Genomic DNA, 26,117 nt, shown 5'->3' on the forward strand with positions numbered 1-26,117 from the left:
TACACTCAAAAACTGAAGTTGGATCCAATGCTACCTGATGTTTGTTAAGAACCTATAGTTGCCCAATGTTTATAAAGCATAATCAAAACTTACTTGATGGGAAAATCAACTAAAGTATCCAATTTGTCTCTCATGTATCGACTGTAAGAAAATCGCTTGAGATGTACCACAAGTACTGGAGGCAGGGACCATAAATCCAGTTTCTTTGTGGCTTGCTGATGTTCTTTACAATTTGGACAATACCTAAAAATAAAGAGAAATATTTAAAGCTTGCTAGAGGTAATGAAAATAATAGATAAAAAAACACTCAGCAAGTTTTACATTTATTCAGTGGGCAATCACTATATGCCTAATATATACCAGACTTAGATAGATACATAGATAGATAGATAGATAGGTATATCTATCTATCTTCAGTAAATCAAATTGGTTTAGAATATTATAAATTAATATGTAAACAGGTATTCAAAGAAATGATGAAGGCTAGATTACTTACATTTTAGTAAGCTAAAAGAACACAAACCTATATTGAGATCTAAGTATTAGAAAATCTCAAAACTTCTGGGCTCTAATGGACTTAGTAACACCACAAAACATGTTTTCCTAAAAACGTTTCTATCAAAACAGCTGCACAGCAAAAAATTCTTGGGAAAAGTAACTAAAATTACCCATTGTAAAATGGCTACTATAAAAATATAGTAATGAGATTAAAGCTTAACATTATAATACTTTTAAACATCTGAATCATTTTTCTTTTTAAAGATTTTATTTATTTATTTGAGAGAGAGATAGTGACAGAGACAGAGAGATAGAGCACAAGTGGGGAGGAGATGAAGAAACAGGCTCCCGGCTGAGCCAGGAGCCTGAGGCAGGGCTTGATCCCAGGACTCTGGGATTGTGACCTGGGCCAAAGGCAGACGCTTAACCCACTGAGCCACCCAGGTGCCCCTTGAATCACTTTTAACTATTATCATTTAAAGAAATGCTTATTATTTAAAATATCAAAGGGAATTTAGTTACCACTTATTCAACTTCACATATCACATACCTCAGTATAAATCCTTAAAAAATAATTAGAAGTAATTTTTTAACTTTGTCTCTTACCAGGGATCTTCAGCACCTAGCTTTTCTTTTGTTGTAAAAAGCTCAATGCAATCTTTTAACTTCACAAACGGTTTTTTAGGAGGCTTATATTCCACACTTTCATGCTTTTCAAAATCCTAAAGAGAAGTATTTCTTGAGTTAAGAGAACAAATGAAACAAAACTCATTTTAGTGATACCATCTTACTATGAATAGTAATGAAAAACCCCTAAATTTTCTCAAAAGAATTATAAAGCCTATTTCAGCTGAGATTTACACCACACTTCTAAAAAACTTCTATATAGACACCTACATGGATGATTAAAACTGTTAAAAGAAAGCATGATTGTAAACCAACAAGGCTTTTCTAGTACATAACCATTTTTCTACTAGCAAAATACATCTGGTAGAAGCAAAAGAGTGTAACAAAATTGTGATCAACATGGGAAAGATATGGGACGAGTGATGACTTACCTCAGCAGCATTTTCATCAAAATATCTTTTTTTCAAATCAGGATCCCAATCCAAAGCAAGAAAAGATCTTTCTAAGATGGAAAACATATTTTTTTCTTTAAAACTTAATATGCCTTCATTAAAATTAGTATATTTTAATGTTAAGATATTTACTACAATAAACAATCTTTTCTATTTGCACTAGGTGATCAGGATAAGTTGCTGTTTCCAAGCCATTAAAAATTTAAGGAGTTAAAAAAAAGATACAAAATTTAAGCATAAGTCTAACCTCCATTTAATAAGCAGTGACGTGTTTTAGTATACTTAGAGATTAAGACTTTTCATTTAAGATATAAATACAGACTTATAAAGTAAATGTTACTTTTCATGACTGCTCAATTTCACCGTTTTCACCTAAAATAATAACATGCTTTGCTCAAGTTCAGTGTTCAAGCCAGTTTTCACACTTACCATCTAGCCTAAGCTGCCTTTCATCAAATCTTATATGCCTGGTATCATCTTTGATGTAGTTGATATCAGTATTGCCTAAATTGTTGAACTGGAATGTAAACAATCTTTTTTTGTGTCCCGTGAGTTGACCTTTGCAAGTTTCCTCAGTACATAATCCATTTTCAGAATCATTATCTCCTCCAACTGAATCTTCAGACTGACTGTTTTCATTCTCGGAGGGAAGTTCTTGATCCTGGCTGGATTCATCATCTGGCTCATCTGTTTCCATTTCACCTAATTTTAGATATTAGAAGTCTTTAAATAAACCCAATGCTACATTTAAAAGTTATTAATATTAACATTATTTTTCCCAGGCTTGAAGAGATTTTTTAGTTCCTTAATCCCCATCTTCTTTTTTTCTGAGGCAATAATCCACGTGAAAGGTTTTATAATTTAACAGTAAAGTCTTACTTGGTGAGCCTTCTTCATGTATGCCATTTGGGCCATTCCCATTAATATTTTGGTCCTTACAGCAGTGTAGGGATCCTTCGGTTTCTTCAGTTTCAGTAGATATTTTGACATATCGGCTTAAATAAAATCAGAAATCAAACAAATGAAGGTAAAAACTTTAAAAAAAAAGTTTTCCATTCTTTCAGTAAAACAAAACTTTTTAATGGAGTAATAGTGGTCATTTAGTAGATTCAAGGATAAATTAAACTCAGGATATAGTACCGTAAGTGCAAGTGACTAATCATTTCTGTTTTGGCTGTCTTCATTAAAAGAAAGAAGGTGATTTGTTACTTCTAGGGTTTTAACATCTATGTTAAAAGTTTGTGGCAAATAATTTCTTGACTTAAACTTATTATATAAATATCCTCATTTAGATGATATATGTATTATTACTAAGATCACTTACAACTGTATAATGTGATCTTTATGTATGGATTATGGGACTATAATGATTAAAATTGGTATGCAAGAAGAACACTATGTCAGTTACAAAGGATAAAATAAAAGGGATCATATGGCAGTTTTGATTATATCAAATCAAGGTTTTAGGAAGACAAAAAGGGGTTGGCTTAAAATACTATCAACCATGAAAGTTTATCCTTTTAAATAAAACCATTAGTAGGAGTTCTTGAACTGGCAAAGTGTATAAAGAAACGAAGCATCTGAAATTTCTTATAATTTCAGAGTGCATGTATGACAAATTCCTATTTTCTTCCAACTGTAAACTGGTTTGAAACAGCTAGAAGAATTCATGCTTTCTGGGTTTGCAATTACCTCAGTAATGTGTTTAACATGATCAGGAAACTGAATTAAACTATAATTTGATTTTGTAAATTGCTACCTGTTTAAACAAAGTTGAGATAATACAAGCTTATCAAATTATATTCTGATAGTACACTGCACATTTATTTGTTTGTTTTAAAGATTTTATTTATTTGACAGAGAGACAGCCAGCGAGAGAGGGAACACAAGCAGGGGGAGTAGGAGCGGAAGAATCTGGCTCCCAGCGGAGAAGCCTGATGTGGGGCTCGATCCCAGGACTCTGGGATCACGCCCTGAGCCGAAGGCAGATGCTTAATGACTGAGCCTCCAGGCGCCCCTGCACATTTATTTTTAACTAGTCTATCATTCATTTTTAATGTAGAATTGTCTGCCACTTACCACATTCTCAAAAGCAGGAGATTATAGAGTTTATCTTCAGTATTATTTCGTGGCACAGCCATAAGAAAAGGTTGACCAAAAAGTGAAGAGCCAGTATGGTGGGTATAACTTGAGTGTCTAAATTTTTCTCTTAGGCAAACAGGAATAATCACATGCTCTGTATCTTCTGTCCTATTGATGTTAATTTCAAACCTATAAGGACAAAACTGACCATAAATTCTGAAACTTTTATGTTATTTCTTCTGAATTTTTTTCCCAAGTAATTTTTGCACAATGAATTTTATACTTACACATAAATATCATCCCGTTCCATAATACTACTAAGGTTTTCATCCATAGCGAATATTCTGTGAAATCTATGATTGTATATATCAGTAACTATCATCTAAAAGGAAATAAATTTCTATTAAGCTGGTTTTACATCACTGAAAAACTAAACTCCAACTTATATACTTCAAACCCAGAAACACCTTACCTTATCTGCAGGTACTCCTGACAAAGCAGACAATGCTGTACAAAGATCAAGTATGTTTCCAATTTTGGGGACAACCACTTTGTACTAAAAAACAAAAAAAGTGTAGTGAATTTATTACTTTGGAAAAAATACTCGGTAGATGAAACTGAACTCACGGATGCTTCCTCACATTCACTTGGTATTTGGTTTACAGTGTCTTTTTCCAATCCTACCATAATCCTAGCTGACAATGTCTATATGGATAATTTATCTTAGCCTTACTGTTCCTTGGCTCTTTGATTCAAAGACCCACACTTACATTCATCTGTAGTTCACTTCTTGCACTCTGTCATATACTTGCTCCATCTCTGATATCTTAAACTCTTATCAGACTAACCATTAATTACTTTTCCTGGAAACTCATTCTTTCCCATTCTTGGCTTGCATTTAGAGCTCTAGTCCTTTTAATTCTCAATTTTCTCCTGGTTTAAGCTTCCTACTGTCTTCATGCCCTTCCATCTAGATCCCAAATGATTCATCACTTCAACTACCGCACTGCAAAACCTTAACTATTTTGTTATTCAATTTTATTCTTGCTATACTTTTTTAGAGCTGTTCAGATCTGCTGCAGAAAACTGACCAACTTTAGAGACTGGTTTGCTACAAATTCACAGTGCTCAAGTCTTAACTGATCATTCAACACTAGCCAGAAATTCTGTGCATCCCTTATTTGCTTCTTCCTTCATTTCTCTCAGTAACTATATAAAATCTCCACCATTCCTTAGGCTTCCTATTTTACCACCTCTCCCTTCACTATCCATAGAATAGAAACAAACAAACAAACAAACAAAAAGGCTACTGGATAGGAAAATCTCCAACTTTGTGTCCTCCAACAAACCTTCTAAAAGATCCTTTCTCCGTGTCTTTCTACACATGGAAAGAGAATCAGGTGTCACCCTTCCCATCTAAGGCTAACCCTAGCATCTATGCTCTGAATCCTATCCTGTTCTATTTCCTCGGGAACCAGCAATCATCCTTTATCCCATTTTGCCCCGATTCTTATATAAGCAATGGAATAATTTACAAGTCTCTCAAAAAAAAAAAAAAAAAAAAAAAAAAAGGAAAGAAAGAAAAGAGAAACCAGTCCCTCACTGCCTTCCCTCTATCTCCTTTTCTCCTCTGCTTTATAAATAACCTTGTTAAAAGTAACGTCTACACTGATTATCTTAACTTCCTCACTTCACATTCACTTACTAATCCACCCCTAGCTTTTGTCCTCATCTTCAATCTGTTACCAAAGTTGTCAAATTCCTCATCAAGTGGGTTAACTCAGCTAATTTCCCTTTCCTCTCTAGCTGGTTAAAGCACACTGTTAATAAGCCTATCATTTTGTATTTGAATTGTTACTTCCTCCAAGTAGAAAAAAAATGCCCAATTCCTCTGTACTGACCATGGCTCCAATCTCCACAAATTTGTAGTTTTGGTCACCAACTGAGAAAAGAGGTATACTAATGAAATTCATATTGCTGGAAAAACAATTTAAAACCCAAATTATGGGAGAACATTCAATACATGCCTTATAGGCTAATGTGAAATTTGAATGCAATCTGTCCCTATGTAATAAAGATTACTCTATATTACTAGCATGGGAGAGTACTGTCTTTAACAAATGTACTGTAGAAAAAGTGTATTTATTTTTTTGTTGCAATAAATTTTTACTTATTGTTTTATGCTTCTCTCTCATTCCATTACACTCACTGGCATATATTTACAAGCTTACATACTAGAGAGGTAAGACTATGTATATGTAGTTTAGCATTGCTATGGTTTCCCTCTACTGAAAAGAATTAACAATTCTATGCTTATTAAAGGGTGTGATCATAGAAATGTGAACATATATTCCTGCGGCCAAAAATAAAAGCACACCTTTCCTTGCCCTGTTCAATATTCTTAGTACTACTGAATGAAATACTGACATGAGGGCATCGGGTTCAATGAGTTCATGAGGGAAACATATAAAGAAGTAGCAGAAGAAACAGGGAAAATTTGCACTACTAAGTGCATGACTAGTCTTTACTAGATTTTACTTTGAATGAAAGGATTATACTTTTATTATGAACACTCCATTTATATGCTTGTTGACAGTAAACCCAAACACTTACACTAAATTAATGGTAAGATTATAACTTTGTTCAAAAGCAGACCTTTCATACAGATCTCATGATACTGCTATTGGCTGAATTGTGTCCCTTTAAAATTTATGTGTTGAAGCTCTAACCACCTATGTGACAGTATTTGGAGAGGGGGATTTTGGGTGGTTTAGATGAGATCAAAAGGTGAGGTCCTCATGATGGGATTAGTGCCCTTATAAGGAGATGCCAGAGAGCTTATGTGCATACAGGTGCTCTCTCTCTGCTCTCTCTCTAAACACAGTGAGGACAAGGTTGTCTATAAATCAGGAAGAGAGTCTGCACCAGATACCAACCATGCTGGTACTGTTGATCTGAAGACTTCCAGCCTCCAGAATTGTGAGAAAATAAATTTCCGTTGTTTAAAGCCACTAAGTTTATGGCATTTTGTTGCAGCATCCTGAGCAGACTATTGTAACTACTATGCTCTAAGAAACTGCACTATCTGTCTGGAACTCTAAACTAAAGATCTTCAGTAAACAGTCCTCTACAGCAGGAACCACATCTGCTCTGTTTGCCAAACAGAGCTTCACACTCTCATGAGGCGCCTAACACATATTTCAGTGAATATAATTTTTGAATATTTCTGCATTAGTAGTACTGCAAGTCATGGGGGTTGGAAATACAAAGATTTACAAAGTCCCTATCCTCAAAGAACTCATGGTCTAGTGGAGAGAAGATAAGTAAATCAAAGGTCATAATAAAATTTATAAGTGCGATAATAGAACTGAACTGAAGGTAGAAGAGGAAGAACTACTTTTGTTAGAGTGGTTCAAATGTCAGAAAAGGATTAATCGATAAATGAAGGTTGAAAATAGAGTGCTTTGCTTAAAACATTACTGAAGCAAGTATTTATAGCTGAACTAAATTTCTATTTCTCTTCCAAGTTCTTAAATGCCTAAAAATTATAGGTATTTAAGTATACCATTATCAAATCATGAATCAAAATGTATGGTATTAGTTTTACTTCCAACAGCCACTAGAAAAAAATTATAATTAACATTAAAGTTCAAGTTGGAAAATAGGAAAAATGTTATTAATCTGTTAAGCTCATATTTATCCTAACATTGTAAAATTGAACCTCTCATTTTTCTTTCATAAGTAAAAGACTTTGAGAATTTTTTTTTACAAATAATGATACTTTACACATCCCTCAACTTTTCAATACTCTAAAAAGTTGTACTAATTTCCAAAGTATTTAGCTTATAAAATCTCTTACACAAATAAACTTATTATTGAATTGTGCTTGAGACACAAGGTCTCAACACTAAGTTTTTATATAAGTAACAAATGCAAAGAAAATAATCATGACTTACCTGCATAGGTTTGGTAAGTGGATCCATTCTAACTAAGTATACTTCCAAGGTGCGTTCCTTTTTCATGGGCAATGGAAGTGTTAAGTAACAAAAAGGATCAAATGTTACAGAAATCTTAGCACATTCAGGACAAACTAAAGTTGATTTGAAAAGCCCGTGAAATATATCTACTATAATAGAATCATTTCTTTTTAAATGGTTTTCCCAGGCTTCTTCAGCAACTATCTGTAAGAAAAACAGACACATATTACACGGAGATACCACATTATTGTACCAGTGGTGACAATAATATCATTAAATTTACCTTATCTGGCCTTCCATCCGCATCTTTTAATTGTATATACGGTTTTTTCCTAATTCTATTCAAATCCTCATGTAATCCATCTAATAGGAAAGCTAATAGCTCTTGACAGTCCTGCTGCTGATATCCAGAGAACTGAGGTGCAAAACGTCCTACTTGTGTCTGTAAGAAAAGCAAAACTACAAAATCAGTTATAGGGACAAGACTGATTAAAAAAAAAATTGATTCTCCTTATTCACAGATTTCATATTTTGTGAATTTACTGACTGCTAACATTTATTTGTAGCCCCCAAATTAACTTGTGGTACTTTTGCAGTCATTTACAGATATGATAATTACATATACATAAGTACATATAATTACATATCTAAAATAAAAAAACTAATCTGTAATACAGAAAAGACCTGAGGAAAGAATGAGAAAATATGGTAAAGTTTTGTACAAAATTGGATATTCTAAAGACTACTAAAATTCAATAATATGTCTGGGTCACTAGAAAAAATTACAAGGCTCTCATTTAGTTTCTGTGTGTAAAAAAGAGGATAAATCTCAGATACAACAGGAATGTTTGCGTTCATATATAATTCTCCTATTTGTAGTCCTAAGTATTTTTTTTGATCAAACTGAAAAATGTGAAAGAAAAAGTCAGATACGAAGAGCCTGTTTACACATAATTTTAAGACAGTAACTAGGTAAAACAAAACTAATTGGAATCATGGGTAAGGGTTGAGAAATAGTTTGTCTAAACTAGCTTGTCCAAAGCTTAGAAAGTTAAAGAAGATAAATGTAGTAGTGTTTTTTTTTTTTAAGAACTAGTATATAGTTAATAAAATGTTGCCTAGATGTCCTATATGAGTATCATTTAAGTTGTGTCAAAAAATAGCTGAAAATTGCTTATTCTCTTCAAAACAGAACTCACCTGTAATAAATACGAAAACTTTATCCCCCTGTTCTTTCTCTCAAATAAAAATCTTTTAAAAAATAGGAAAACTTTTTAACTATATAAAACTAAATTTCAGCTCAATTCTTATTTGAATGACAAACTATACTTGAGGTTTTATTGGTTCTAAGAGGTAACCATTTCACAAATAAGAATAAACTTAAGTTAAAGGATTATACTGAAGATATTTAATTAATATGTAGTGCTGATTTTGCAGACTAGGTTTAATTTCAATAATTTTTCAAACTTACAATGACTCTCAAAATAAACTGAGTTCTTCGACTTCAATGACATGCCCAAATTTAGTCTTTACATTTGTAATAAAAATTTATGTAGGTTTCTCAGATATGTACTGTATTTTAAAGCAACCTGCATATGCTCTGCTGTCTGTCATTTTGTACCATAACAGTGTTTTCCAATTTATTTCTCTCCCCATCCCCCAGAACCTTTTTGAACATTTTTAAGTAATCATCTGTCCCATCCCCCACCCAGGAAATTTAACAGTACAGACATACTGTGTGTCTATTTGTGTTGGGTCCCTATGGAGGGCCACAAATCAATTTAACAGCTATGATTTTTTCACTCCTTCCCCAAAGAACCTATTTTTGTCCTTTTGGGGATGATATAGCCCTTACTGAAAATGTACTCACTATACTAACCTTAAAGGCTCTTGGCGTGACATAGCTAAATTTTCCAGACCACATTTGTTTGATCAATTCAGCGTAAGATTTAGCTATTTCGCCTCTCATTCCTAAGGGATTGTCAAAATTCAGTTCTTCTTGATACTTATCATTGAGGAAATACTCAGTAAGTGGAGGTGTGTTGCTCAAACACTGCAAAGAATAAAACACATTTTCAAGTAAAAGTAACCACACATTAAACATGTTAAAATGAAGAGAGAAACAAACTGACTTGCCATAATGTACAGAGAAAAATTTAAATGATGGCCTCTTGAACTATAAGTAACTAGTCAAATAAACACTCAAATGATGCACTCAACTATTCATTTCCCAAATTTCAAATCAATTACTTAGAATAAATGAAAATGCTAATATTTGTTGCTGTAAAATCTGCATTAATTTTAACCACAGCAAACTACCTGTTAACTGGGAGAGAAGCTCAGAGTTTTCTTTCCTTCTTTTACTTGATTGGTAGAAATTATGGATTGTCTACTCATCCCAGGCACCTGCAAATTAGCCTGAGTAGGTAAAAAACTGAGATAGAGTGCAAGCAAGAAATTAACTTTAAAGAGGTATTTACTTCTTCCATTGTCAATTCCTTATCATGAAAGAGCAGCCTTTACGTTTTCCATTTGGTCAACCATTTTTAGAAGAGACAGAACAGATTAGCTGAGCCAACTTCTGTTATGTGAACTCTGGCTAAGTGCATTCTTACACCATCAAGTTCTTCATTACCATAACAATCCAATTTTCCTTTATGGCAAGATTAAAACTATGAATAAGTTAATTCTCCATCACTTTTTTCATTTAGAATTAACTAATTTGGGATTTAAAATAAAATAGACGGCAGAAGTATAGTTTTTCCATAATATTTTATCTCAAGATGAATACTTTTAAGTTGATAAGACCATACAATTTAATTATAAACCCATTATTAATTTATCAATTAGATGTCTAGAATCACCAAATAGAATATTAATGACTGAGACATATGGTCATATAGGTCACTTTCTTTTGCTGCAGGAAGACATTTGTCTTGGGAGTCAAGTGGCAAAGTACTTAAGTGAAGGTAGTTGCTTCCATATAAAGGAATTGAAACCCATTCTTATGAGAGCTCGGATTTACATTAATGGAAATCAAGGTTTTTCAAAGCTTGCTTACCACTCATTTGGATTAACAGCCTGGGATTAAAGTCTTGGTAGCTATGAAAAGTTCAGCCTGCTCGGTTCATGCAAATTACTTGGGAACCATAAACTATGTCTATATACCATGCACTGTTTGGCTAAAAATTCAAAATTAGGCATTTTTGATTTTTTGAAATAAATTATGAAATTCTATTTTGTGGTTTCAAATATGAATTAATTTATCTTTACTCAAGTAACTATAATATCTATTTTGATATTTTCAATGGAATAAAAATAATACAGCTCAAATTGGTAATCTGGCCCCTATCATTAGGCAAAAAGGGAGAACTATTTATAAAATCATGGAATTTATTATAATTCTTAGGCAACGAAAGCAATATAAAAAGAGTTAAAAATGTTTGGGGTAGACTATATAGACCTTAGCATAACTTACAAGCCATCTTCAGCAGTAACAAATTTTATGTCAGTAAGAGGAAGACAGAGGTAGGTTACAGTGTAGGAGGCAATTTGGGAAAGGATACTTTCCTACATCTGAACTCCTTTTAAACCTCAAACTTTCATAATTGTACACACCTTTTGAAATCACTCTCTTTTCCTTTTGCATTATTTCTTTTAGTTATAAACCCAACATTAGAGGTAGGGTCAGGTAACCCAGAATATATCATGGCTACACTAAATGCCATCACTTAGTAGTATCATTTGATTTAGTACAAATAGGATCAACACTATTTAGTCAAAGAGGCAAAGGGGAGGCAGTCAGACAGCATTTCCAACAATTAGTTTTCAAATCCTTGTTTTGTTTTTTTCAATTTCTTGTATTTGTTCAGGGTTATACTAGGAATATGATATTCCACTACTGTCTGTAACAACATTATACAAAGAACCTAATTTATGGTTTTACCAAACTAAGAACCAAGTTGTACAAACACAAATAATTTTTGAACTTTTTCACTTAAGTGTTTACATATATCCTTATCTTGCAAAGAGCTTCCAAATATAACTGAAAATTCTGTAGCTTTCCAGTAGCATCCATAGTGATCTTTCTAAAATTTATATCTAATCATGTCACTTCCTTGCTATAAATCCTTTAATACCCATTTCAGATTAAAATCTCAAATTTTTGGAAAGTCTGTCTTTTGTTACCTATGTAGCCTATGTTTTGCTAATACCTTTATCTGACTCCATCCTAGCCTCATTTAATTACTTGTGGTTCCTTGACCTCCATGCAATCTCTCACTCTGTAAATTTGCAATATCACTCCATCTATGTGAAATATACCTTCTTTGTCCAACTAACTTTTACTAAACCACCAAGATTCAGGTATCTTGTTTAGGAAGTATTCCTAGATTTCCTTATAGTATTTCCTCCTGTATGTTTCCATATTGCATAATGCTCACTTTTATTACAATACTTCTTTTATAATATAGTGTAACTTTAATTTTTAGTTTGTCTGTCTTGCTAAATGGACTGAAACTTTCATGAGAGCAGGAACCATAACATCAATTATATGTATATCTCTAGCACTCAGCATGTGTACAGTAAATGCACCATTAAAAAAACATGTTCTTGCCTATATTAGCAAATGTTTTTATCCTCTTGGTTTTTTTACTCTTTTCCTTCAATGTTTGGCACAGAGTACTTAAATTTTTCTCGAATGAATTATTACTAAAGGGGGCAAAATATATTAGCTGGTAATGAATAATCTCAAAAGTTTCTTCAAGCACTTTTACCTGAATACTAAGCCAAAGAAGGACAGTACCTATTAAAAACTTTCCCATGCTTTTGTGCAACTCTTAATCTCAGAGTCATAAATTTGATCCCCACATTGGGTGTAGAGATTACTTAAATAAACAACTTAAAAAAAGAAAACCAACCTTCCCATGCTTTTGTTTAACTTTCACTCAATCCACTACCTGCTTTATAGTAGGTCTCTGCCTGGATTTTTTTAAGTCTGACACAGAGACCAGTGATTATTTTCAAAGTGACACATGCCATTCTGAAGTTGACCATAATTCAACATTACAAACTAAATAACAAAAAAACACAAATAGTTTTAATGATAAGTGCTTGTGTTACTTGTCAAGATAGCATAACCAATATATTTTGAGACAACCCTTATATTTAAATTTAAACCATTAAGTCTTAAATGGCCCAAAAAAAGCATTCTATTTGTTAAACACAATTTTTTAAAAATGTAAGTAAACACACAATGTTACATTAGTTTCAGGTGTACACCAGAACATAATGTTTTAAGAAACTCACAAGCTGTGTTTTTAAAAAATTTATACAAACACATATAAACACAGAAATTCAATAGACAGCTTAAGTGTTCTATTAATGCACGTATCACAATAGTTTAAAAACTGACAATGATGTCAGACTTTTCTTTCTCATATTGAAAATACCGTTTCTCCCTCACCTTGAAAATAATGTATTATTCTTGAAATAGTATAAAGACCACTTAAAATAATAAAAGTTCTCTTATAATTTTTAGTACAAATTTCAAGATATAATTAGAGTACTGGTCAAGCAACTAAAATATTTCCATGCCTCAAGTGTTATCAGTATTCAATGCCATCACTGTGGCAGAAGGTCATTTCTTAAAATTAGTCATAATGCAGTCTGAGTTATAATATATGCAACTCATTCTACCTTTTAACATGAGGCTATCTTAGAAACATGAACATCTTTGACAACTACAAGAAAACTGGACACTTGGACTGGTTGCCACTAAATACAATGTTTTAAAGAATAAATATTTTGGCTGGTTCTATAATAAAAACAACCATAACCATAGTTCTGAAGCATCTCTCTCAAAGATTCCTCTACTATAACAAGTATCACTTTTCTATCTGACTGGGACTGTCCCAAAACAATTCCTTTCTTATGACATATATATATATTACAAGCCCTACATATGTAGACATAAGGAATTTCCTTTTCAGCCTGTAGGATACTTTACCACTGAGTGACATAATATGGACCTAAAATCACACAACATGTGTAATGTGCCTATGTGGATGTATTTCTCATTCTCAATGATTCTTAAAACTGTAAAACAGAACAAAACTCAACCTTTATTAACATACATGGTTTTTCCTAGTAAAATCTCAGAACATAGATATAAATCTATCATAAAAACAAAAGGGATTACATAAACAGTATTTGTATGTTATTTTTGTGGCTATTTATGAGTTTTGTGACATTCTACCAGTCACGTGCCATTTTGAGCTTCACCTTTGTTAGTTCATATTTCAACTCCCTGCCATTGACAAATACCAACACTTCAGTATTTCAAGAACTACCTCTTACAACTCATCACCAAAAAAATGAAGTCCAAATATGAGGTAATGTGACTGATCATAAGACACGTATCTTAAGGCACATTTTGTTTATATCATAATGGTGCCTACAGTTGTTCCTAAATCGGGTAGAATTTTGTCAAATACCATGTTAAAAATAAAGCAATAATCAGAATGAAGAAAAGGATTCTGTACCAGTAGTTTCAGTTCTTAATGTAAAAGAAAGTAAAAACTTACAATAATGAACAAGCAAAAATGCACTTGCTAACTAGGCTAAATATTGCTATGTTAAATATTTTTTATGATTCCTAGGCAAGTTAATAATTTATGTGCAAAATTGATGAGAGCAATTGAAGAGCTAAGGATTAAAAAACTAAATTTCATATTTAGTATGTTAGTTTTGGCATTCATTAGTTTGATAGCCTTCATCATAAAATGACCAGTTGGTTAACTGGAAGGTTCAGGATTATAAGCAAGTATGAAAAACTGTTGGTCCATGAGGAATGAGAATGCCTGGGTATGTGCAAGCCAATCATTTTGTGAGCAGACGTGACTGCTAAATATCTGTTCTTGAAAGTGGCTCTATGGTTCTCTACTTGTGCTGTGCTTACATATGCATTTAAAATGGAAACTCCAAATAATAAAGAATATTCTTGAATGTGAATTTGAATTAGGAGTCTTAAGACAAAGTTAGCCTTTAGTTTAATGTATTAAGATTGAACCTTAGCATGTACTCCTCCACCCTTTCTTAGAATATTCTTCCCCTGTCAGAAATTCCTACTCATTATTTAACACTCATCTCAGCATCTTTTACAAACATCACAAGCTCCTCGGCACCTCAAGGAAGAATATTCCTTCCTCTGAGCTAACTCTATACCTTGAACTCACTTATACTGCACTTATCTTGAGACCAGTGTTCATGTCTATTTCACTTTTGTACCTCAGGGTCTATAGCACAATGCCTGACACATACCTTAATAAAGGTGTGTTGAACGAATGCTTATATGGCAGAAAGACAGGAAGGAGTCCTTAGAGAAATTGAGAGCAGTAGGAAAACCCTAAAGAGATCTGAATTGCACCCTGTTATAGAACTATAAACTATCTGAAAGTTCTGTAAGTTCAAAAATAAAAGTCAAATAATGCCTAGGAAGGCTTTCCTGATAAAGGAAAACAGCTATTGTGAATGCCCCAGACCATCAAGATAAATCCATATAAGTAAAAGATACGTAAAGGAAAAATATTTGGAAATAAGATTTTTATAAAGACTCTTCCCCAAATCTTCAACCTAGAACCAGACATAAAAATTCTAAAGAGAATTCTTCTAAATAATCAAATGTCTAATCGAGTGGACATTCTGCTATATGGTTCAAAGTATATAGAACTTCAACCACTGCTACCATCAAGAACTATTTTTAAAAAAGAATGCAGATACCATTCAACTATTTTATAAAGCCATGATTCTCTATGAAAAATTCTCTAGTTATAAATTTCCATACATCTAAAATTGTACTATTATGTGAGGTTATGATTTTCTTTCATTATTTAACTAGTTGGAAAAGCTATAATGCTCTGCACATTTTCCTTATACATACATGTACAAATCCTATTGCTCTTACATTATTTTTAAAAAGTTCTACCATTAAATATGTTGTGATCAGTAAGAGTGATGTTTCTAGAGTTCTCTGAAAAAATATGTTACTCATGTAAGAGTCTGAATTTGGTATTTCACTATAAATTTCTACATCATTTTTTAAACTAATGAAGTGCAACAAAGTTCTACTGTATAACCAAATCTCAAGTCTGTAATCAACATATTTTAGGAAATGAATAATTAATAGCCATCCCAATAACTTGCAATGAATCTGGAATTTCCCCAGTACCTGGAAAATAGCCAAAGTAATCCCCTTCAAAAAGAGAAAGTTGTCTTTTGTAATGCTGAATATGAACCACTCCCTTTCTGTTCAGGTGCTCCAGAAGCCCAATTTTCAAGTGATCATGTATGCTCACTATTTTAGTAAACCGGTAACTAGAACAGGAAAGAAAACAAACTTAATTTTTGATTACCTAAAGCTTTGAGTTGTGTAACTCATTCTGTAACTGATCAAAATGTAATGCCACTCACAACTCTTTAAAAAAAGTAGCTAAACCTTCAAACTAACCAATACTAAAAATAAAAACCCAATCTAAAATGAGGAAACCATTTTATTTTCTTATGATTTAAAAATAAAACCTGAAGTAATCCATGGTTAAAGTAACCTTAGAATAACCCAATATTTTTTTCCCTGGATTTTAAGATTAGATGGAATAGGAATTTTCAGATTTGCCATGCTATTGTTTTTCACTTTGTCATGACAACAGTATAAACATTCTCAAAAGATAGTGTATAATTCTGAAGAGTTCTGTTAATACTGGGATACTGGCTCTAGTTCTGTAAAAGATAGTGTATGAGAAAGGAAGGTGTGATGTGGACTTTTACGATGAAAAAGTATAAGTATAAGCCTGACCCTTCATCAAGTAAATTTTAAAAATGAGATATTTTTAAGACACTTGGTATTTTATTTTCTGTTACTTTTTTCCCTAAGAAAGACAAATCTCATTACACTTGAGAGATCAACTCTAAAGCTTCTCCATGTATTTTGGGAGAGCAAATATAATTGCTTTATTTTGCTTTTCATTTCCAATCTCTTTTCAAGCTTTCTTTAAAAAACAAATCAGGTAAGTAAAATGTAAGTGGATATAACTTTAATTCATTTATTTTTAAAAAAACTTTGAACTATTTTCCCCCCTTCCAATTAGTCAGAGAAGAAAGCACTGGCATACACTTAACTTAAAATATTGGAATTTTACATAAAATAGTTTCAAAGGCAGCAGTTTTGAACTGGACAAGGATATTGTTTCAACATTTTAATATATGTCATTAATCTGGCCACTATGTTAAAGACCTAAATAAAATTAAATTTCACTTAAGTTCCTGCTGTTACCCTTTCCTTCAAATTCTATGAAATTTCTTCACATACTATTTAAATTCGATGAAGAATTATGAAAGCTCTGGGAAGTATGAGAACTAATGGGAAACATTGTGTTAGCTAGCAAAGAAATATGCTTGTATTTCTCTCTCTCATCTATAGGATTGAGGGAGGAGAATTCTAAGTTTCTCAAAAAGACTACCCTGTTACTGGCAGTGAATAAATCTTACAACGTTAAAAAAAGCCATGATTATGTAAAGACCATTAATTTTCATATTAAATGCTACAAGTAGAAATTAGAAGATCCACTTGCAATATAAATAAATTTGAAAGCTTCTGTGATAATGATTACACCAACAATAATACTATAACTTTCACACAGGTGTATGTAAGGTTTTCAAACAACTGGACTATAACAGCAATTGTCTAATTTTTTTTTTTTTTAACTAACAGGCTACTTAATGAGTGATTTTAAGCTTAATATTCAGTTTATAGGAAGCAAGCTAAAAACAAATGGTTCTAATAACATTAATAAACTTTAATGTAAGTTATATTTTAAAGAACTAAAGTGTATGAATTCAATTTTAATATTTAGTATTGTATCTATTCTATCCCCTTTATAATACAAAAATGGCTCACAATGAAATGAATGCCACTATTTTACTCACGCAAGACAAAGGATTTAAGAAAAAACAATGGTTCTTTAAAATTTTATGTGTGGTTCAGTACCTTGCACATAATATTCAGTAAAGAAACATTTTTTAATAAATGAATATTACAAATTGTGTGATTCATTGATCTTTTAGTTTTCCTGTGAAGGCATAGAGGAAAGGATAGCAGAAAATTTCTAAGAAGTTTAACTGATTTTTTACATTCTTTGAGGGACCCCACACCATGTCATATACTTCTCTGCATCATTTCACTACATTAGGCCCATAACTGACAATAAATACTTCAGGTAAGTTGAAACAGAAGTTTAAATACCACGTAATAGCATGAACTATGAAGGTTTCTGATTATTTTCATAACCAAAAAGAACTTTAAATTTATCTAATCACTCGACAAATATTTATTAAGAAAAGATCATTATTTCAAGAGTCTCTAGAAGTATAAAAATGTTCTAAAAGGCTTTTTTCCTATCATTCACCATGAAATCATTCAAGAAACTATTTGCATGGTAGTGGGGGTTTCTCTGCCAAGCTGTGATTAACATGGCAGCTCAGTCCAAGAGCTATCAGATTGGTTACCCTGCTGGAACATAAAGCTGTAGTATTTCTCAGACTTTATATATATTGGTAGATTTCTGACTCTTCAGCTGCAAGAAGTAAAGATAGATAATATGTGCTGTAATTCTTTTTAAAATTAATGTGCTCTTTTGGAGTTTAGACAGTTTCAGAAATATCATTAATATGTTACAGGTCAAGTTCTAAACATTTCGGGTATATTTTCTAATGCAGTTTTTCTCTGACCATTTGTGTGAAAGAACTAATTTTTTTTTTTAATTTCCAAATCATCACAGACTGATACTTTCATAAAATACAATAAAAATGAACCACTAGAAAAATGAAATAAAAAATGACATACAAAAAAGCCCCATGTTTTTATTATGATATTCAGTAGATACAAAATTACCCTGACAAATAGCTAGAAAAATTTTAGATCACTTATGCTTAATTTCTATGCTTATTTTATTGCTGACCAGGCTGTCTCATCCATAGACATGCCGTGAGCAACACTGTTCTAATGTATTATTATCTGGCGTTATACTAAACATTGGGGATATAAAAGAAAACCAAACACAGTCTCTACTTTCATGATTCTCACTATGTCATAGGTATTTATCCAGAAGAAAGAGAGGAAAGGTGGGAGAGGTGGAGGTGTGGGAAAAGCAACCAGGGAAGAGAAAACAGTATACACAAAAAAGTTTGAAACTTAACAAATTCCAAGAAGCTCTAGTTTTGGCCAAAGAGGTAGGTAGGGTCCCATTCGGGTTTTATCCTTAAGGTGACAGGAAGCAAGTTTTAAGCAAAGAGATAACACAATTATATTTTCATTTTAAAACAATGACTTTGAAATCAGTGTACTAAATGGAGTGGAAGAGGAGAAATAAAGGAACAAAGATATGAGTTAGAGATATATTTCAATATATCTTCACATAAAAGATGCTCAAGTACTGAAATAGTGTACTGACAGAAGAGAAGATGGATATAAGTGACATTAAGCGGTAGTGGAATGAACAGGATTTGAGAGGTAGTAAGTCTCAAGTTTTTGACTTGGGTTAGTGGGTGGATAGTTACAACTATAAGGGAGTATAAGAGACAAAAGGATCAGGTTTCTTGGGGGAATATGTTTGGTCTTAGTAGACACATTTAGTTTAAGTGTGTTATTATCTAGGCAGAAATGTCCACCTAATAGTTACATACTGGAGGGAAACTCAGGAGGGAAAATTATGGTTGAGATAGGTTTGGGATTTGTCAGTTAAAGTGCATGTCAACTTCTCAAAGGTAAAGAGGCTACAAAGAACCCTGCAAACAGAAGGTCAAGAATGAGCCTATCAAAGGCAACTTCTATGGGGTGGTATAAAAAGTTGATATTTACATATTACGTTCTAGGTACCAAGCACTTCTTAAGCAATTTATCTTCACCTAACAGATGAAGAAACTAAGAAGTTTCTTATCCAAGATCATACAACCAAGTAGCAGAACTCAGATTTGAATCCAAGCAGTCAGGTTCCAAAATCCATGCTTGTAACTACTATTGCTATGATGCAGAGGACTACTGAATGGAAGATGAAAAAGTAGGGAGAAAGCACCAACCATTATTTTCAATTTTCAAGGTTAAGAGTACTCCTCACTCCATCTCCACCCCCCCCATTAAAGAAAAAAAGACTTGACCATGTATATATGCTTAAAAAAACACAGTGAAGAGGTAGAGTTAAAAGTCTATAACAATGACACAATGATTAATGGAACAAGTCTCAGGGAAGACAGTAGAGTTCCCCAGGAAGATGGTGGTATAATCATGATGAGAGAGACACTTTAGGTATGGTATTCAGTGAGTATAAGAGGAATCTTAAAATATGTTATATCTTACTATTCAGAAATTCCTTATAAACAATTAGTAACATTTTGGTAAAAATTTGTAATTTCTTTTAAACACAGTTACTGAAAACTTCTTCCGTCAAAGTATTTAATACTTAGAATGGCCTTGGACAATTATTGAAGAATCATTCATTTTATAACAAATCTGTAGAATATATATATTCATTCATATATACATAATGAATATATACATGTGTATGTATATTAACATATGTGCGTCAATGATTCAGTTTATATTCAAAGCAAAATCTCTCTAAATGAAGGCGACACAGTTTTAATTTTTAATTATACATGACATGGTTATAAAGCTGTGATTTCCAGTAAACCCTTCAAATTCAAATCAACCTCATCTTTGATGTAATTACTTTAGGAGGCTATATGTTTATTCTCTTGATATTGTCATTGCTCAAAATATTTTAGGTACTTCTCTTTAGAGCTGGCACACATATGAAAAAGCATCAATATCCAGCATACAAGGGGTGCCAATGTGTGTTTAATTTATGTATAAACAATGTGTTTTTTGCTACAGTAAAACAGATTTCTAATGTAGGGATTTCTGTGGTGGAAAAATATGGAACAAGTATGAGCTACGATGCTATGTTTGTACCTTTGGTAATTCATTGCTATTTTTATGACCAAATGAACAAAACATAAGTCATTATGAATAATGTACTCTACCAAACAAAATCAAGGCCGGACTCAGAAGTCACCTCCTTGGTGAAGCCTCACTTATTTCCCAAGGGCTCTTTTCTTAGCTTCCGCAACATTTGGCTGATCATGTTTTCTATCCTATCACATACTGTATCATATTTATTTATATGTCTTTTTTCATTCACTACACCATGAACTTCTAGAGTATGGGCACTTTTTCAACTCTATTACTAATGGCTGGAACAATGCTTGGCACACAGTAGAGACTCAATGGTGGTTTGTTGGATTAGCTAAATAAATTAGCCCAATAAAAACAAGAAAATTAATTTAGTAGCTCTTAATTCCTTTGCTCTTTTCTCTCTCCAACCCTAGATGAACCCAATTACTTACTATATGAACCCAGTCATCTATTCTATACACCATGTAGCTGAACACTGCTAGAGAAAATTTCAAGTAAATACACTTCCACCATTCTGAATTGATGATCTTCAGCCTCAAATGAGATCTCAGTACTGCCAAGCAATCTTACTCTTTCTTAGCAAATAACCTGGTCTCATATTTTTAGGATAATGGAAGTCATCACAAAATCTAGAAAACTACTTGCAAACAATCTTCTTTTCTCCCATTCCAACAGTAGTGTCTTTCCTCCACTTAAATGTTGTACTGTAAGGCTTAGTCATGGGACATGCCCTCATTTAGATGCAATCATCCCTGATTTTAAATATCTACAAGCAGCCATATTTCTGTTACTAACCTAAGCCTCTGGTTTGTATTCCATATCAGAATATCCATATGCCTATGACGTATCTAACTTGGATGTTTCATGGGCGTCACAAACTGAACATGCCTAAAATCCACTCATATTCTTCTCCCTATCCCAAATCTACTCCTGCTACTGTGCCCCTCCTACCATCACTCCAATTTCATTAAATTGTTATAACTATGATGCACTAGCCAGAACTACAAACGTGAATTCCCTCATTTTTCATTACTTTGAGTGCCTTTTACACATCAAACACTGTTCTAGGTAATAAGGCTAGAGCAGTGACTGAAACAAAGCCCTACGCTCACAGAGCATGTATGAGAGAGAGAGGTGGGGGGGCAGACAGATAATTGGGGCTACAGCAGTGACTAAAACAGAGGCCTTGAGCTCATAGAGTGAGTGTGTGAGCATGCGTCTGTGTGTGTGTTTGGAGTAGGCGAAGGCAGACAAAAAAACCCAAATATATAGAGAAGCATGTGAGGTGGTCATGATTCATGTATGGAATGTGGGGAGGGCAGTTACTACTGTTATATAGAGTAGGCAAGGTTCTGACTGATTTTATACCACTCCCCTTCAAATATTCCATGGGTTACTCACATTTTGGTTCCTCAAACTTGCCTGTCCTAGAGGCACTGCACATGTTGTTGCTCCATCTAACTTCAACTCTCACCTGCCTAACTCATACCCATTCTTTGGTCATAGCTCAAATGTTACTTCTGGACAGTATGACACCCAATATAAAGTAGATACTCTCCAAGTTCTTGTTATTTACTCAGAGCACCCCATTTTTCTTCATGATGCTTATCATAAATCATGATTTATTTAATGTTTATCTTCTCTACTACACTCCACGGAAACAGTTAAGTGTTTTGTTCACAATGGTATGTATAATTAGTGCCTGTGAGAGTGAAAGGAACTTAGTAGGCCCTCAATAACTATGGAATGAGTAAATAAATGGATGACTTCATAAGCATATTTGATTAAAAAAAAATTACCCAGCTTGACCGCCTATAATATTCTGAGGACAACGCTCTGAATAACTTCAGATTTTTGAAAATCAACTTCATCATCAAAGCAAGAGAAATACCTACCGGTGACATTAAGAAAAAAGGAACGTAATTCCAAAAGGCGTTCTTAAAATGTTTTGAACACTTTTACTATCAAATAAATGTGTATATAACCTCCTAGGAAACTGTTTTGATCTGTACAACAGTTATACTACTTCATGGGAGCATCTTGTATTAAGGGGGCCATATACTCGACATAAACATAAAAACACTGTTAATGATTGTACAACCTGCATATACTTAATGCCACTGAACTGTACACTTAAAAATGATTAAAATAGTAAATTTTATTAAGTGTATTTGACCCACAATAAAACATTTTTATGCATTTCTTGCAAGTTGATTAGTATAATTTTGAAAGATGAATCATCTTAGAATGTTCTGAATAATAACTCAGTTTTAATTCATTTATTAACTTGTCCTAGTGAATGACAAGTCACATAAATTTTCCTTGCCTCAATTTTCCCATCAGTGAAATAAGGATACCTTATGCCTTAAGTGACAGACCTCTGTGAAGAGGAAATTAAGAAAGTGACAATGATATGAAAAACCTGCACTATGCAAGAAGGGTACTATTGTTCTCAGAGGCTGCAGGTTTGTTACTGGGCTGTTAATTTTTTAATATGAGTTTATGAGAATTAGTAATTTATTTTAAATATTATTATTAATTTAGCAATGGTTTTCAGTATCAACTCACTGACCCTCTCCCTACCCAGTATAGCATAGTTTACAAATCACTGTAAGGATTGGTTGATAATACTTAGCAACTGGTTTCCATAAATATAGTATTAAAAGAATACTGAACTAAGCAATTATTTGCAAAGTGACAACATTAATGAAGTTGTTCATGAGCAATAAGCATAATCACAAACTATTTCTACTCACGAACTAAAATAGAAAAGTGATTTCAAGATAAATGACATTAAAAGAAAAAAGGTCCAATAGGTTAGGGACTTTTTAGTAATAAATACGGCACAGTCTCAGTTGACCAGAATTTAAATGTATACATTTAAAAAAATAGCCAAATTGACAACAAAACAAACCCTTCAGAAGGATTCAGCATGCCTTTTCCTTTTTTTAATGCTTTATCAGTCCAATATCCTAAATTTCCTAGTGACACTATTCAGTAATGGCAATTTATAATTTAGATTAGCCTGAAACATTTTAGAATCTTCTAATTATAAAGTATTGAATGATATTAGTGTGTATTTAATAAATCTTAGATCTTAGAAAGCATTTTGACATCAAGAAAATAAACTTTGATTTCTGGGTGACAGAAGTAAATTTGGAACCACGTTTTCTTTATTTTTTTTGGAGGAGAGCAAATTTTGTAGTTATTATAAATTACAGACTGACATTACATTTCCTTTAATTACAAATAAATATCCTTTCAACAATTATTAAAATCAATACAAAAGGGGCTCAGCTGGTGAAGCATGTGACTCTTGATTTCGGGGCTGTGAGTTCGAGATCCATGTTGGGTGTAGAGATTACTTAAAAATAAAATTTAAAAAATCTTGAAAAAAATTGATACAAGATACTTCAGTCTGATTATGTTAACTGCTGTCTTAAGGTGTAATCACCATAAGTAATCCTATCTAGTGAGTATATGTAAAATTGTGTTGATCTGCAAGAGTAATGTAAAAACAATTCTGTATTAGAATCAGGTGTAATTATTTACAACTCCTTGAAATAATCCCTGTATTTTTCCTCTAATCTATACTCATGTCATTCCCTATTACAAACTTAGGGGCAGATAAAACATTTAAGTCTATACTAATTCAGAAATAGAGGCATTAATCCTAGAGATATTTGGATATTAATTCAGAAAATGTGAAGAACGAATAAGATTATTCCCTTCACTATCTGATGTTAAGAAAGGCATGTTTTCATGACAAGAAATCACAATTAGCTAAGTTACACAGGTGCAAGTCATGCTTTTAGAGATACCATTTCTCCCCCAGTTATGAAAACTATATTCTTAGAGAACTATGCTATATATACTCTTCCCCAAAATAATATGCCCGGGAATTCAGGTTCTCCTTTCCCAGCACCCTTTCTCTTTCTAAAAGAAGGAATACTTCTTTCTTACCCTAGTTCAAACAAAGGGAAAAGTAAAAATATTGGTATCTGTGTTGAGAAAGTGAACGGTTCTAATACAAGTAAGGTCGTTTCCACTTCTTTACTTTTATCAAAATGGAAAGAAGACCCAACTGAGTTGTCATTTGATAGATGATTAAACACATTTTTGATGACAGTGCCATGTAATTTTTGGCACATAATATAGGAACTCAAATAAGTGAGCTTAATTTCCTGGATTAGTGTCGAATACAGTATAGGGAATATGGTTAATAATTTTGTAATAACCACACAGTGACAGATGGTGACTACATCTATCATGGTTATCGTTTTGTAATGTATAAAAATATCAAATCACTATGTGGTATACACAAAACTAATATACTACTGTATGTCATTTATAATTTTTAAAAAGTCTGCCATAGGAAGGAGTACTTGAATTTTTAGCTATATTCTCAGTTTATCAGACGTAGTCATTTTCTTCAAGATCCTAAACTATTTTTCAAAATTCTTATGTCTCAGGTTAAACGATTATTTTTTTGATGAAAACTATTTTCATTTATTAACTATAAATTTGGTTAATTTGAATAAAATTAGAAAGCTTCATGTTAATCTGGACTTCTAAGAATTGGTGTTCCAATAAATGCAGAAAGAATGTCTCAGGGTGACAGCAGAACAGCATTATATCTAATCATATGCAAAGCTATAAAGTACTACAACACAGAAATAATAGCTTCAGTAATGACTTTTCCACTGTTTTACAATAAAATAAGAATCCAGTTTCTTAAAAAATGTTATTTCTGTGTAGTATTACTCATTCTCAAGTTTTTAAAAAAAGCTTTAAGCTTTCTATTTAACAGTCTTCTGAATTTACTGAATAGACTTTTCCTTAATCCAACAGACCATTAAAAAAAGTTGACTTTAAAATGCTTGGAATCCCAACTGATTTTACACTGTATGACAGGAATAATGAACAGATTCTTGACTACTGTAATTTTTTTTCAATGACTTCCTAGAGTAAGAAGCCCTATTACTTCCAAGTAAAGAGTTTGAAAACAACCATCTTACGCCATGCTGCTTTCCAGTGGAAAAGACCATATCACTCCCCTGCTTCAAATCCATCTGCAGAGTTGCTTCTTCCAGGAAGCCAATCATGAGCCTCCTAGGCCTTGACAATGAAAAAGACAAGGGTTGGAGTGCTCCTGAATCTACTCAACTGCTGCTAATTAAAAATACCTCCAATAATGCAAAATTTTAAAATTAGACATTCTCTCAAAGATTTAGGGCATTAGAAAACTCTTTTGTTAACTTATTTGTACCACTGGGACATGGTGGTGTATGCCTGCAATCATAACTACTCATGAGGCTGAGGCCAAGGATAACCTGAAATCATGAATTTTGATTCTTTGAACACTGAATATGTACCAACAGTTCTACATTATTATATTCCTTGCCTACTAGTTTGCCTAGGGAGTCTTAAACTACCACAGTTCAAAAATGGTGATGA

General features: G+C 32.7%; 1 protein-coding gene across 9 annotated transcripts in view; it reads right to left on the reverse strand.

The window, feature by feature from the left end:
* USP15 (ubiquitin specific peptidase 15) overlaps positions 1 to 26,117 on the reverse strand; it is a 114,832-nt gene that overhangs the window by 10,125 nt on the left and 78,590 nt on the right. For 2 of the 9 annotated variants that reach the window (XM_026500125.4, XM_026500126.4), the window contains 11 exons: positions 9,516 to 9,689; positions 7,920 to 8,078; positions 7,616 to 7,840; positions 4,132 to 4,215; positions 3,947 to 4,041; positions 3,657 to 3,848; positions 2,457 to 2,572; positions 2,007 to 2,279; positions 1,557 to 1,627; positions 1,105 to 1,220; positions 94 to 243 (listed from right to left, as the gene is read on the reverse strand). In XM_026500125.4, the coding sequence (XP_026355910.1) occupies positions 94 to 243; positions 1,105 to 1,220; positions 1,557 to 1,627; positions 2,007 to 2,279; positions 2,457 to 2,572; positions 3,657 to 3,848; positions 3,947 to 4,041; positions 4,132 to 4,215; positions 7,616 to 7,840; positions 7,920 to 8,078; positions 9,516 to 9,689 (1,655 nt within the window). Of the gene's footprint in view, positions 1 to 93; positions 244 to 1,104; positions 1,221 to 1,556; positions 1,628 to 2,006; positions 2,280 to 2,456; positions 2,573 to 3,656; positions 3,849 to 3,946; positions 4,042 to 4,131; positions 4,216 to 7,615; positions 7,841 to 7,919; positions 8,079 to 9,515; positions 9,690 to 9,955; positions 16,010 to 16,536; positions 25,779 to 26,117 lie in introns of those variants that run through there. The other 7 variants (XM_044384651.3, XM_026500127.4, XM_026500128.4 and 4 more) reach the window with 7 other exon arrangements.

The sequence above is a fragment of the Ursus arctos genome, unplaced genomic scaffold (assembly GCF_023065955.2).
Source record: "Ursus arctos isolate Adak ecotype North America unplaced genomic scaffold, UrsArc2.0 scaffold_21, whole genome shotgun sequence".
NCBI classification, from domain to species: domain Eukaryota; kingdom Metazoa; phylum Chordata; class Mammalia; order Carnivora; family Ursidae; genus Ursus; species Ursus arctos.